General features: G+C 35.7%; 1 protein-coding gene and 1 non-coding gene across 17 annotated transcripts in view; one reads left to right on the forward strand and one right to left on the reverse strand.

Annotated features, from left to right (window-relative positions):
- Window positions 1-16,194, reverse strand: part of EFCAB3 (EF-hand calcium binding domain 3) — a 419,723-nt gene that overhangs the window by 261,282 nt on the left and 142,247 nt on the right. For all 16 annotated transcript variants that reach the window (XM_070479568.1, XM_070479567.1, XM_070479577.1 and 13 more), the window contains 4 exons: window positions 11,573-11,677; window positions 9,219-9,272; window positions 5,308-5,412; window positions 1,440-1,544 (listed from right to left, as the gene is read on the reverse strand). In XM_070479568.1, coding sequence (XP_070335669.1) covers window positions 1,440-1,544; window positions 5,308-5,412; window positions 9,219-9,272; window positions 11,573-11,677 — 369 coding nt within the window. The remainder of the gene's footprint in view (window positions 1-1,439; window positions 1,545-5,307; window positions 5,413-9,218; window positions 9,273-11,572; window positions 11,678-16,194) is intronic.
- Window positions 12,989-13,060, forward strand: TRNAC-ACA (transfer RNA cysteine (anticodon ACA)). Its single transcript has one exon. It is a non-coding gene; the product is annotated as a tRNA-Cys (tRNA).

The following is a 16,194-nucleotide window of genomic DNA, read 5'->3' on the forward strand; positions in this document are numbered from 1 at the left end:
TTTCAGTCACTCAGTCATGTCTGACTCCTTGCAATCCCATGGATTGCAGTACACCAGGCCTCCCTGTCTATCACCAACTCCCGGAGTTTACTCAAACTCACGTCCATTGAGTAGGTGATGCCATCCAACCATCTCATCCTCTGTTATCCCCTTCAGATCCCGCCTTCAATCTTTCCAGGGCATCAGGGTCTTTTCAAATGAGTTGGTTCTTCGCATCAGGTGGCCAAAGTATTGGAGTTTCAGCTTCAACATCAGTCCTTCCAATGAATAGCCAGGACTGATTTCCTGAATGAATATTCAGGACTCGCTGGATCTTCTTGCAGTCCAAGGGACTCTCAAGAGTCTTCTCCAACACCACAGTTCAAAAGCATCAATTCTTCAGCACTCAGTTTTCTTTATAGTCCAGCTCTCACATCCACACATGACCACTGGAAAAACCATAGCCTTGACTAGATGGACATCTGTTGGCAAAGTAACATCCCTGCTTTTTAGTATGCTGTCTAGGTTGGTCATAGCTTTTCTTCCAAGGAGCAAGTGTCTTTTAATTTCATGGCTGCAATCACCATCTGCAGTGATTTTGGAGCCCCCCAAAATAAAGTCAGCCATTGTTTCCACTGTTTCCCCATCTATTTGCCATGAAGTGATGGGACCAGATGCCATGATCTTAGTTTTCTGAATGTTGAGCTTTAAGCCAACTTTTTCACTCTCCTCTTTCACCGTCCTCAAGAGGCTCTTTATTGCTTCTTCACTTTCTGCCATAACGGTGGTGGCATCTGCATATCTGAGGTTATTGATATTTCTCCCGGCAATCTTGATTCCAGCTTGAGCTTCTTCCAGCCCAGCGTTTCTCATGATGTACTCTGCATATAAAGTAAATAAGTAGGGTGACAATATACAGCCTTGATGTACTCCTTTCCCGATTTAGAACCAGTCTGTTTTTCCATGTCCAGTTCTAACTGTTGCTTCCTGACCTGCATACAGGTTTTCAAGAAGCAGGTCAGGTGGTCTGGTATTCCCATCTCTCTAAGAATTTTCCACAGGTTGTTGTGATCCACACAGTCAAAGGCTTTGGCATAGTCAATAAAGCAAAAATAGATGTTTTTCTGGAATTCTCTTGCTTTTTCGATGATCCAGCAGATGTTGGCAATTTGGTTTCTGGTTCCTCTGCCTTTTCTAAATCCAGCTTGAACATCTGGAAGTTCACGGTTCACATACTGTTGAAGCCTGGCTTGGAGAATTTTGAGCATTACTTTACTAGCATGTGAGATGAGTGCAATTGTGCAGTAGTTTGAGCATTCTTTGGCATTGCCTTTCTTAGGGAAATTTTAATATATTAAGAGGTAAAAACCATTCTTATTTATGCCAAATAAGTACTACCAAAAATATTAGCCCCAAACCCCAAATTCTTATTAGGGCACAATGATGTCTAAGGCACTTACCATCAACTGGTATATATGGAGTTAGGTCAATAGGTTCCTCAGCTGTGAGTTTGACTGACATGTTTCCAAGAATAGCATCAAGATCCTGAACACCAACTTGCAATCCTTAAAAAGAGAAATACATGAGGAAATTGACATAAATTTCAGAATATAATAAATATTAATGCCTATGTACTATGGTTATTAATTTCATCATAAAAAAGAGGTCAAGGACATTTAAGTGTTTAAAGAAGGTCATTAATGAACTAAAACTAATCTATTAATTTATATAACACAACATATTGAAAGCAGATTGAGAAAACACTCAGGTTAATTTTAGCAGAAAAAACAAACATAACAGTTTTTAATATAAACATTTATACAAGTAACTGTGCTCAGTTTGGTCACTGTATTTCAATACATGCTGTGCTTAGTCGCTCAGTCATGTCTAACTCTTTGCGACCCCATGGACTGTAGCCCTCCAGGCTCCTCTGTCCATTGGGATTCTCCAGACAAGAATAATGGAGTGGGTTGCCATGCTCTCCTCCAGGGAATCTTCCAAACACAGGGATTGAACCCAGGTCTCCTGCATTGCAGGTAGATCCTTTTACCATCTGAGCCACCAGGGAAGCCCAAGAATATGGGAGTGGGTAACCTATCCCTTCTCCAGGGGATCTTCCCGACCAGGGAATCGAACCAGGGTCTCCTTAATTGCAGGTGGATTCTTTATCAACTAAGCTACCAGGGAAGCCCATCTCAGTATTTAATAGCCTTAAATTTTAATACATCCACAGCCAAAATTGAGGTAAACCTAAACTGTTAGAACATCTCTTTAAAATAAAACAGGAGATTATTTAATCAATATGAAGAGTAGTGTAAATCCTGACAGTGTTTTTTTTTTTTCTTTTTGTAATTCAAGTGCACTCACTTCAAAGATGGTTATCTCGAATGAATACATTGACTGTCACACACCTCCCAGCACTGAAGCTCCTTTGTTTTAGAGATCTTGGTTGATTTAGATTCCAATTATTTGAACCACTTACTCTCTTCCCAATCTTTAAACTTCCACTTTTTTTAAAATTTATTTTTATTTTATTTTTTTATGGTCCAATTCTTTTTTTTTCATTTATTTTTATTAGTTGGAGGCTAATTACTTTACAATATTGTAGTGGTTTTTGTTCACTCTTATGTTCTAAATTCACCAGTAAAGACTGAGAACACAAAACCCTAGGCTCCCACCCTCAACCATAATAAAAGTGGAACTTCAGGCCCATGCACACACTCTCTTTCTCTCCTTGCAACCTCACTATGTGACCCCAGATGTACCGAGTAATTTCCAGGTCATGTAAGTAATAAGCCTTTGTTTTTCCAAAGCTTCCTGATGATTAATATTGAAGGGTATCTTGCAATTGTAACAATAATCACAAGGGCCAATCCAACCACAACACTGGTTACTGATAGGCTGAGACTGGCACAAAACACATATATATGTATTAAAAGAATTATGGAAATGTATGTATATATATATGAGAATGACAGCAAGCAATGGTTAATGACTAGGAAAAGACAAGAGTGACACATAACAGTCTCAATCTGACTTATCAATTTGTATCTCTCTCAGCTTTTGTAGCTTTCACACAGTTCAACAACCTATTCTTATATATTTTTCCATCAGATGTAGATGAAAGAAAATAACATAATTTAGGTCACAAAAAAAAGAACTAGATATACTAAAGCAATACTAAATATCCAAGTACAGAAATATAAACCATTAAAATAATTTGCTCCAAAAATTTATCTAATAATAAGTAATAATAATTAATTTATTATTATAATTAATAACAGAAGCAATAAATAATTGGAGCAATAAATAATTTGCTCCTAAAATTTATCTTCTAGAAATGATAAAACCAAATGTAAGAAAACTTCTTAATATGGTAGATATATCAATTCTTTAGCACCTGAGACAATTATTAATACCTACTATGCTAAAGCAAAAATTTGGAAAACAGCAGTGGCCACAGGACTAGAAAAGGTCAGTTTTCATTCCAATCCCAAAGAAAGGCAATGCCAAAGAATGCTCGAACTACTGCACAATTGCACTCATCTCACACGCTAGTGAAGTAATACTCAAAATTCTCCAAGCCAGGCTTCAGCAATACATGAACCATGAACTTTCAGGTGTTAAAGCTAGTTTTAGAAAAGGCAGAGGAACCAGAGATCAAATTGCCAACATCCACTGGATCATCGAAAAAGCAAGAGAGTTCCAGAAAAACATCTATTTCTGCTTTATTGACTAGGCCAAAGCCTTTGACTTTGACTTTGTGTGGATCACAACAACCTGTGGAAAATTCTTAGAGATGGGAATACCAGACCACCTGACCTGCTTCTTGAAAACCTGTATGCAGGTCAGGAAGCAACAGTTAGAACTGGACATGGAACAACAGACTGGCTCCAAATAGGAAAAGGAGTATGTCAAGGCTGTATATTGTCACCCTGCTTATTTACCTTATATGCAGAGTACATCATGAGAAACGCTGGGCTGGAAGAAGCTCAAGCTGGAATCAAGATTGCCGGGAGAAATATCAATAACCTCAGATATGCAGATGCCACCACCGTTATGGCAGAAAGTGAAGAAGCAATAAAGAGCCTCTTGAGGACGGTGAAAGAGGAGAGTGAAAAAGTTGGCTTAAAGCTCAACATTCAGAAAACTAAGATCATGGCATCCGGTCCCATCACTTCATGGCAAATAGATGGGGAAACAGTGGAAACAATGGCTGACTTTATCTTGGGGGGCTCCAAAATCACTGCAGATGGTGATTGCAGCCATGAAATTAAAAGACGCTTACTCCTTGGAAGGAAAGCTATGACCAATCTAGACAGCATATTAAAAAGCAGAGACATTACTTTGCCAACAGATGTCCATCTAGTCAAGGCTATGGTTTTTCCAGTGGTCATGTGTGGATGTGAGAGTTGGACTATAAAAACCACTACAATATTGTAAAGTAATTAGCCTCCAACTACTAAAAATAAATGGAAAAAAAAAAGAAAGAAAGAAGAGCACAGAATTGATGCTTTTGAACTGTGGTGTTGGAGAAGACTCTTGAGATTCCCTTGGACTGCAAGGAGATCCAACCAGTCCATCCTGAAGGAGATCAGTCCTGGGTGTTCATTAGAAGGACTGATGTTGAAGCTGAAACTCCAATACTTTGGCCACCTGATGCAAAGAGCTGATTCATTGGAAAATACCCTGATGCTGGGAAAGATTGCGGACAGGAGAAGGGAATGACAAAGGATGAGATGGTTGGATGGCATCACTCACTCAATGGACATGAGTTTGGGTAAACTCTGGGAGTTGGTGATGGACAGGGAGGCCTGGTGTGCTATGGTTCATGGGGTCACAGAGTCGGACACGACTGAGCAACTGAACTGAGCTGATGCTAAAGCAAAAACATTTCCTTATTTTATAGTTTTTTTGACTCTATCTTTTTTCCCCTCTACTAGTTTAGTTTTAAATCTCTCCTCCTCCTTCTCCTATTTTCTATAGGCATCTCAATGGAATGAAAGATAACTATCAACATTCCTCACCCTGATGTCAAGATTTAGAATTGATTGGGCTATTTATTTATATATATTTTAAATGACAATTTATAAATTCTTAAATATTCAAAATATCTGTAAAATTTGGATATGTTTAATTATCTCTAACTTATAATTTATCTATAATAAACCTGGGGTATTGGATAAAATGGCTTTTTAAGGATATCATTATCTCCTCAAAAGCCAACTACTGCTTGCAAAACTGAATAACTTTTTCAATGACTATACTAACTCTCTTAAAGGTAATATTAACTCTCCTGAAATCTATGCTGATATTTGAAATGCTTACCATAAACTGGAAGTAAATTCACTGGCTCCAAGTGTTCTTTAGGTGTGGGCTCTATTCCCATATTTTGCATGACATTATCCAAGTCACTGAGGTCAACTTCTCCTCCTTCAAAACAAAAGAAGTACAGAAAGATGAGATTTTTTAAATATTATAATTTCAAATTATGAAAGTAAATTAAGGCATAATGATACCTGCTAAACAATAAGCAGTCAATTGCAGATACAGAGAATGAACAGTATTCCTTTAACTCTAGCAATAGAGATGTTCCCATAATGGTGGTTATAAAGTAATATTTCATACAATCAATACAGCTTATATAATTTTTAAATTATTAGAATAATGAAGATGATGGGTACAAATAACTGTGCAGTATACAGTATGGAATTAAACTACAAATCAGAGGCAAAAGATATTAGAAAACCCCCATACGTTTGGAAATTAAAGAAGGTTTTTCTAAATAAATCATATGTCAAAAATCACACTGGAATTTAGAATATATTTTGAATTAAATAACAATAATAATATTACATATAAAACTTGTGGGATAAAGTAAAGATGTGCTGAGAAGGAAATTTATAAACTTAAATGTATACAGTAGAAAAAATGAAAAAAAAATAATAACCTAAGATTCTATCTCAAATAGTTAGAACAAGTTAAACCCCTCAAAAGTAGAAAAAAATAAATAATAAAGAAAGAGCAGGAATTACTGAAATGGAAAACAAACTAAATAAGAGCAATACAACAAAAAACTGGGTTTTGGAAAGACTTACAAAAGTTATAAATACCTGTACTAATATTAACAAAGGAAAGAAGAGAATATATAAATAGTGAGTATTTCTAAAGACAAAGGGGAGATCACTACAGATTCTACAGATGTTAAAAAGAAAATAAGAGGATATTATGACCAACATATAACTGATTTGAGTATTTAGAAGGGACAAAGTCCTAGAAAAACACAACTTAGTAATGATGCAAGAGGAATATAAAATCCTGATAGCCTTGTATCTACTAAGATAACTAAACTGGCAATTTAAAATCTTACCCACATAAAAATCTCCAGTCCTAGAGTGTTTTATCTGTGAATGATACAATTAAATACAAACTTTTCCAGAGGATTTCTACCTAATTTTATGAGGCCAAACTACCTTGAAACCAAAATTTGACAAGAACATTAACATTACAACAAAATACATTACAAAACCACTTTGCAAAAATCCTAAACAAAATATTAGCAAACCTCATGCATATAAAGGCACAAACTGGAGAAGGAAATGGCAACCCACTCCAGTACTCTTGCCTGGAGAATCCCACGGACAGAGGAGCCTGGCGGGCTACAATCCATGGGCTCGCAAGGAGTCGGACCCTGACTAACACACAGACAGATACAGATAAAATCACCTCCATGTCTTTTTTAAAAACATAAACTTATTTATGTTAATTGGAGGCTAATTACTTTACAATATTGTAGTGGTTTTGCTATACATTGACATGAATCCATTTCTATATGTCAACGACTAGGATATTAAATAAGAAAAATATATATCACTTGCAATTACATTAAAAAACTATAAAATACCTAGGAATAAATCTAATAAAAGAGAGAAATTAAGTTGACCTAAATAAATATAACATTTTCAGTGCTGTGCTACTATCTTGAATTATTTTCAGTGATGTACTACAAGCTTGAAGTGGCTCACAAGGGCCAATTGTTAAAAATTTAGGAATTCTGTGAGCTAGTTTTTTTTCATTTTCTGTGCTGCTGTATTATTTTTAATTTATTTTTTAATTAGAGGAAAAATTGCTTTACAATGCTCTGTGAGCTAGTATTTAAATAGTAACTTGAAATTGGCCAGGGTGAAAGTATTTATACTACGTGCTTAGTCAGCTTCCCTGGTAGCTCAGATGGTAAAGAATCCACCTCCAAGGCAAAAGACCTGGGTTCAGTCCCTGGGTTGGGAAGATCCCCTGGAGGAGGGCATGGCAGCCCATTCCAGTACTCCTGCCAGGAGAATTCCCTTGGACAGAGGAACCTGGTGGGTTATAGTCCATTTACACTATGGAAAGTAAAATATGCTACAAATCAGGTGTTGCCTTTTTCAGAGAGTCATTTCACCAGCACACCACTGATTTTCATAAATCAGAAAACTTATTCTGTGTAAATTGATCTAGATTCAAATAAAACACCAGCAGGATTTGGAGGGGCAATTAAAAGCTGATTCTAAAATTTATACAGACATGCAAAGGACCATCAATAGCCAAGAAAATCTTTATAAAGTAAAGCAAATTTGGAGGACTTACACTTCAGACATTAAGACATATTAAAGCTATATCAAGTGTATAGTGTACTGGTGCAAGGACAAATAGACCAAAGAAAAAGTCCAGAATCAGCAACACTTTTGTGGTCTTTAATTAATGAAAAAGTTTGCCTTATATTGCAGTGGGGAAAAGGATCATCTTTTCAATGAATGGTGCTGAGTATATATTTAGAAAAAAGCAAATAATGACCCTTATCCCATCGCACAGAAAAATCAATTCTGAGAGGATTATAGGAAAAAATGTGAAAGAAAAGTAATAAAGCTCCCAGAAGATAAAATAGGAAAAGAGTTTGACCCTGGTGCATGCAAGGATTTCTTAAATACACCCCCAAACTCTCTAACTACAAAAGATTGATTAATTAATTCAACTACACATAAAATAGGAACTTCTGTTCATCAAAAGATATAAGTGAAAATGTAATACATACAGTGAGACATTTACAATTTATATAATCTATAGTGGACTTGTATCCAGAATACATTAAAAACTATAGGTAAAATGCAGGACATAGAAAATTTAATAACTAAAAGAGAGGCATCCAAGAAGACAAATAGACAACAGATATGAACAGAAACTTTACAAAAGGAGTTATCAAAATAAACATGGGAATAAAGGATTAACCAATAAACATGAAAAAGGTGCTCAACATTATTAATCCTTAAGGAAATGCAAAAAATAACCACAGTGGGATATTACCAAGTACTCACCAGAATAGTTAAAATGGAAAGGACAGACTGTATCAAATATTAGCTAGAATGTAAAGCAATTGGAACTCTCATATATTGCTGGTTGGAATGTAAAATGGTACAACTACTTAAGAAAATGAATGGACAATATCTAATAAAGTATACACAATCCTATCTTATGACAAAGCAATTTCATTTAGGTATCTGGCCACAGAATTGTGCACATGTGTTCAGCAAGAGGTATATACAAGAATATTCATAGCAAAAATAAATTATTTGTAACTGCTCTAGACTGGAAATGTCCTTTGAGAGCATATTAAATAGATTTTTGGGGTATACTTATGCAATGGAATATTACACAGAACTGTATTCAGGTACAATGAATTAATTAGAAGTCATTTCACCTACCAAAGTAAGTTTTTCTCTAAATATCTCTACTTGATAATTTAGTATATTTTATAACATACAGCAATAAAAAGTACAAACCACTGCCACATGCAACAATATGGATAAATCTCAGAGAAAAACATTTAATATAAAGCTGAATGAAAGAAGGCAGTGAAATAGATACAGAAATAAATATAGTGGAATATAAATCATATAGTTCCGTCTATATAAAGTTCAAATACAGATGAAACAAACCTGTGATCCTAGAATAAAGGATTTAATAACATCTAGAAAGTATGAAGGAGGTGGCTATAGGGGATCTTCTGGATTATTGATACTATTTATTTCTTGATTCAGGGTGACATGGATAAGTTCACTTTGCAATAGTTCTAAAGGTAGATAAATATGATTATATGAAACAGTAATTATACACATCATACTTCAGGAAAATATTTGTCAGAGAAAAAATATAGCTTCCTGTAAAGAATTAGTATCTTAAATTTATAGTAACATCTTACTAACCTGTAATAACTTGTACTGTATCCATCAGCATTTTCAGATCAGTCTTCCCTTGAGCTATTAAATAAGTAAGGCATAACTGATATAGGAAGCAAATTCATAAAAAATATTTGCAAATAATATTTCAGAAGCTAGCTAAATTTTGTTACTCCACATTCACATTATCCACTGGGTTCATTTTAATGCATAATTCTTAGTTTTCAGAGATTGATTCTATCTTAGTAAGCTGGCCCTTGACCCTTGGACTATAAAGTTCATCCCAGAGTAAAATATGCTCTCACTAGGCCAATAACTCTTTATAAGCATGATAGGAAATACCAGGCATGCAAGTTAATTCCCTGAGGATTCTAAACTCTGGTAAAGCTATGAATTGTAAGCATGGATTGCTGGTCAGAAAAAGTTCATATTTTTATCTCCAGTCTATCCCTAACTGATCTCTCTTGTCACTCAGAATTGTTGCTGATAAATGGTAACAATATACTAGAAGTAAATATTCATGACCTAACCAAAAGCAGTTACTTGCTTTCTTTAGGAATCATTTAGTCATTTTACTCAGTTATTTATCCAGTCATTTACTCAATTATTTGTCCATCTCTCAATCAACTTTTATGGAATGCCAATTTATATGTCAGGTACTCTGCTAAGTACTGGCTATAGGAAAATGAATGGTAAGCCCTTTCCTGAAGGTAAATAGTACCTCTTTTCCTAAAGCTCACATTAAAGTTACCAGATAGCAAATATAAACATATTAATACAATACAGTATAGCAAGAACAATGAAAAAATATATGTACAGTTGTTGTGAAAACAGAGACAAGGTATTTAATATATCCTGGGCAGTTAAGGAAAAGCTGTTTAGAAAAGGTGCCTCTCAGCTCTAACATGCAAGGAGGAGAAGTTAGTCAGAAAAAGGGAAGGAGAGGCCCTCTGAATACTGGGGAATGCATTAACAAAGCAAAATTGTGATTAAAAACATGATATATGTCTGTCTGGAATAAAAGTTCAATGTTATTGAGGGTAAAATACTAGACTAGATAGACAAGCAGGGTCCAAATCATGAAGTTTATTTGTTTACCATATGAAGGCACTTGAGACATTTCCTAGTACATTACTGAAAACCAATAAAAGATTTTAAATTGAGGCATAATATCATCATATTTGCATTTTATATGGATCACTGTGAAGGCTACATTGTGGAAGCCACTGTAGTATGCAAAGTTGGAAAAAAAAGGACCTAAAATATGGCCATGGTAGCAAGAACAGAGAGATGCTGAAGAAATTAAATATGGAATTTTTTCAGCATTTTGTTATGAAAATTTGTAAACATACAGCAAAGTTGAAAAAATTGTGCAATGAATGTCCACCATCTAGATTCTACTATTAACATTTTACTATACTTGGTTTGTCACATAACCATACAGCTATTCATCTATGTATGGTATTTTTGAAATTTAGGTTTATATAGATAGATGTAAAATGCAAGATTAAGTGACAGAATGGAAACATTGGAGAATAAAAAAATGAATCCCATATATCTAGCTTAGGTGACTAGACAGTGATACTGATAACTCAAATGAGAGAGAACACAGGACTAGAAGACTGAGCAGAATATAGCAAATTCAATTTTAAATAAGTTGAGGGAAAAAAACCCTCCTGTGCAGTATCCAAGGGGAAATGTTTAACAGGCATTTGGACATACCATTTTGAAGCCCAGGAGAGAGTCTGTGTAGAAATGAGATTTGAAAGGCATAAAGCAGGTAGGGGACAGGTAAAACCATGGATAATGATGAGATTATCCAGAGAGAGTATATAAAATGAAAATCAGAGAGGAATGGGAAGATTCAGGTGGGGGGAATAATACAGAAGCCAAAAGAACATAATCTCAAGGTCAGAATTATCATCAATATCAAAGACAGTAGAAAGCTCCAATAAAAACAGACTGGATAAAGTCTAATGTAACTGACAAATAGTAAGCAACTTATGTCCTTAGAGAAGTTTCAGTAATGTTAAGGAGCCACAGTCAGAATTAAGAAGTTAAGTCAGAATACAGAAGTGAATGGGAAATGTGGAAAGGATGTACAATTTCAGTCTTTCATTTCCTTTTCCACCTTTTAATTTTGCTTCCTGAACATATTCACAGATATGAAAGATGATCTTGGAATTAATCTAGACAAGTGCTTTGTGTTTTATCTGGATTTAGAAAATGAAGACAGGATTTGTTCTCTAGAACTGGATTTTTTCTGAAATTTTGCAAGTTTTTTTTTATCATCATAAAATGAATCTGGTCTCAGAAATACTCATACATAAACCTCAAGATCAAGCTTTCCTGAGGGATGCTTTATATCTAAAATGAGTCACCATTAACGGGAAGGTTTCTTCTCAGCTCTCCAAGTTCTTCTTTGGTGAGTTCAATGCCCATGTTTCCTAGTATGCTGTCCAGGTCTCTGATATTTACCATCTCTCCTTAAGGAAAGAGAGATAAATATGAAAATTCTTACTAGTTCTAAAATGTTTCATTTATTTTGCCTATGCATTATAGATCTTTTTTTGGGGACACAGGAATATTCAAGACCCCTGGAACCTATATAAATTTATGTAGACATTCAATATGGTTAGAATTAAGCTCACTTCCTTTAAACCTTTTTGGAGGAATAAACATACACACCATAAATTTCTAAAAGGAACAGTGCATTCTTAATATTATAGTTTTCAGTGTATCATTCTTATGAAAGAAATAGGCAGTTCTAGTGAAATGAGAAGGAGAAGGCAATGGCAACCCACTCCAGTACTCTTGCCTGGAAAATCCCAGGGATGGCGGAGCCTGGTGGGCTGCCGTCTATGGTGTTGCACAGAGTCGTACACAACTGAAGCAACTTAGCAGCAGCAGCATCAGTGAAATGAGAAAATTACTATGGTTGAAGTAAGAACACATGGGTTTGAATATTGTTCTCTACTATTTATTACCTACTGGAATGTAGGTAAATAACACAACTTCTTGGGAGTCCCAGTTTTCTGGTATATGAGATGAAGGTGATCCTGTCTGTCCCATAGAGCTTCTTTGAGTATAAAGTAACATATACGAAAATACTTAGAACTCTGTCAGCCATACAGAGGTGCTTGACACATTTTAATAGCTACCTCTGAGACAAAAGTAGGGTTGGTTTCCCTTTTTAACTCTAACTGGATTCACTGCCTATGCTCATAAATATCACTGAATGACTATTCTCTTGTTCTGCATTTCATAACTAACCTCAAGCAATAAATTCTACCTCCCCTTTAGGAAAGTTTATTAAAATCCACATCAATATGGCCAAGATAAATAAACCCAAAATAGAAAACATCTGCCAAGATAAAATAATTTAAATTATATTGGACCATACATTGGAGAGTAGCAGAACTCCTTATCAAATGATTAGGAAATAAGATACTAGGAGATAATTTGAGAGTTAATGTATCATCCATCTTACCTTTGAAAGGTTTCAAAACCAGCTAAGATTTCACTATGATGCACCTTTGCTATTAGCTAAAGATAAGGCAAAATTCCACTCACAGAGAAATGGAATTCATGAGACTGTTTAAGTTTCATAAAAAAACACTTTTCTGATTTGCCTTATAGATTAGGAATACCCATCTCCATAAAAACATGAAAGCTAGGTCAAAGTCTTTTCACCCTTAAAGCAACATTCTGTCATGTTGAAATGTACTGCACAGGTAAAATATTTTAAATTGTACTAGCGTATTTTTCTTTTTCATATTTCCTTTCTTCTGTGAACTTCCCTGGTGGCTCAGATGGTAAAGCGTCTGCCTACAATGCAGGAGACCCAGGTTCGATCCCTGGGTCGGGAATATCCTCTGGAAAAGGAAATGGCAACCCACTCCAGTACTCTTGCCTGGAAAATCCCACGGACGGAGGAGCCTGATAAGCTACAATCCATGGGGTCACAAATAGTTGCACACGACTGAGGGACTTCATTTTTTTTTTCTCCTGTGAAACTTTTCCCTATTCAAATCATAGAATGTATATCACTCAAAGGGAAAAAAAGCATATTTTTAATTTTCAGAAACTACTTTTACAAAGCAAACTTGAACATCTGACATTAAATAATAAACTAGAGGGTTGAAAGACCAAAGGATGACATAGGGAAGCTCCTTTCCTCTTTCTTTTTCACCCACATTTGATTAGAAAAGGACAGGAAAAGTCTACTTTATGGCTTGAAAGTGAAAGTGAAAGTCACTCAGTCGTGTCCAACTCTTTGTGACCCATGGATTGTATAGTCCATGGAATTCTCCAGGCAAGAATACTGGAGTGGGTACCCTTTCCCCTCTCCAGGGGATCTTCCCAACCCAGGGACTGAATCAGGTCTCCCACATTGCGGGCGGATTCTTTACCAGCTAAGTCACAAGGGAAGCCCAAGAATACTGGAGTGGGTAGCCTATCCATTCTCCAGTGGATCTTCCCGACCCAGGAATTGAACTGGAGTCTCCTGCATTGCATGCAGATTCCTTACCAACTGAGCTATCAGGGAAGCCCCATATCAGGGAAACTTAAGAAAATGCAACTTGGAGAGCGAGAGATAAAGATACACCTTTCTTTTTAAATCTATCTTTATCTATTTCTCTTTCTCTCTTCCTCTCTCCCTTCCTCCCACCCTCTTTTCCTCCCTCCTTTTATCTCTCTCTTTCTAAAGAAAGTAGGTTTAATTGTTTTTGCTGTCAAACGCCCCATCCCTATCTAAGTCTATTCCCAACTCGTCTCTCTAAGTCAAACCTTGAAAGGAGGTAAAATAGAAGGTATGTTGGTGGGATGGGAGCGAGGGTATAAAAAAATTAAGGAGTACTTGTGTCTTGCTTCCATTTGGAACTCTGTAATGTTGCCATCTTATAGGGTGCCCAGACAGCAATGCCATTGTCACCAGATATTGTGGTATGGTGTGTTTAGGCAGAGAGAGGGCTGGAAATACCCCTTTGCCCGCTTTGGCTTTTGGCATGATATGGAAGATATTCAGCTATTCCACATACTCCTAGTGAGTCAGAGATAGAAGTGAATGGGTCACCAAATCAAGGGAAATATAATGCTTAACAGAGGCTATGAGATAGCACAGTTTGGGGACTGATAGAACACTTGACTGAGACTCAAAGGACCTCATCAACAATGAGTCTAAAGCTCAGCCAAGTTAGTGAAGGAAGGACCAGAGAACCTTGACTTTGCTAAGAAAACAGACCATAAGTTCCTTAAGCAGTGGACTTCAACAGGAGAGGTCACCAGCATGTTCAGGACTCACGAAATATGAAACATTGTTAAAGAGGCCATCAAGAGCCCAGAGGACAACACAAGGTCTAGCTACCCTCCTCTACCACCAGGAGGATATACAAGCTTTTTCTTATAGTGGGATACCTTTATGAGGGGAAGGGGAGAAAGGCTTGAAAAACTGAGGATTTCCTAAAACAAACTAGGTCAACTAAAAAGACATCTTTTACTTTAAATCAGAATGAACTGAATTACTTTTAGGTGGCCAGTTTAAATCCTGCCCTCTCACCTTCCACTGTCTTCAACCCCACTCACAGCCAAAATAGAAAGGGGACTGGGAAGGCAATGAAGTCAGTTAGAAAAAATAAAGAACACCACTCTCACTTACTGCACACTAATGTTTGTACTGTGTTAAATTTGATCCTGCCATATACACAACCTATTGAAGATTTTTTCTCTTTCTGAATACTTTCCTACTTTCTCCTTCTGTTCCTCTTAGACTCATTTCTGTCTTTTTTATATTTACACTTTAGGCTTATCACTGATTCCAGAGTACCATTAAATACTGTTCAATCTTGATGGCAAAAACCATGAGTAAATGGTTTGCTAGCATCAATGCACTAAAAACTAAATCACAAACATTTTCCCTTTCAAGATAGTTACATCTGGGATTTCCTGGTGGCTCAGATGGTAAAGAATCCACCTGCAATGCAAGAGACCTGGATTTGATTCCTGGGTCAGGAAGATCCCCTGGAGAAGGGAATATTTTTCTTAACATATCTAATCAGATAGGTATAGATCTAGAAATTACCATATACAAGCCTCAAAACAAAACTCTCTTGAAGGAAAATGTTTTTCATCCACTGACAAAGTTTTCAGTAGCTAAACATTTAGCTTATCTGTGGGTTGAATTGTCATGTTTCCCTGAATATTTTCAAAATCACTGGAATCAATTTTCTTTCTTTTGAGAAGTTAGGAAAAGAACCCAGAAGGACATTTAAGAATTATTTAAGTTTCAATGTAAGTACAATACCACTTATGCTTATATAGTATCACTCTAATTCAACTATAGATGAGAACAAAGATGATATCTTCAGTTAATTACATAGTCTAAAATGGAATTGTGTTCTGGTAATCTCTTATAATCTCAGGTCAGATTAGTATGACATGTAGTTATAAAACTGTCCATTGAAATTATATTATATATCAGTAACAATAATGATTATATTAATAGGTAGTATTATTATTATTTTCTCTTGAATTATGAGGCTGGTTGTCTATAAACATACAGGTGAAATCTAAAAACAAAAAAGCATACACTTTATCCTGATATTTACCCTCTAAGACTCTGATGCCCCATCTATAAGATATAGATTATAATACTACCTACCTCATGTATATAATATTAATAAATGCTGGCTACATGTTAGAAAGTACCCACTAAATAATAGTTATTATTATTTTCATTGTGCATTATTTTTATCATGAAACATAGGTTTCATATTTCCAAAGTATGGCAAAGTGAAGCATGCTATTAGTAAAACCTCTGCAGCATGGAGGACTTCTGTCAAGAAATCAGTAGTTTTATTTCAAAAAATACTGAAATTCAAAGAAGTTCATTAGAGAAAATATTTTATTAGTTAATAAAGTGGCAGGAGTTATAAGGTAATGGTTACATAATTCAGGGCTTCCCAAGTAACTCAGCTGATAACGAATCTACCTGCAATGCAAG

This window comes from Odocoileus virginianus, chromosome 17 (assembly GCF_023699985.2).
Source record: "Odocoileus virginianus isolate 20LAN1187 ecotype Illinois chromosome 17, Ovbor_1.2, whole genome shotgun sequence".
NCBI classification, from domain to species: Eukaryota; Metazoa; Chordata; class Mammalia; order Artiodactyla; family Cervidae; genus Odocoileus; species Odocoileus virginianus.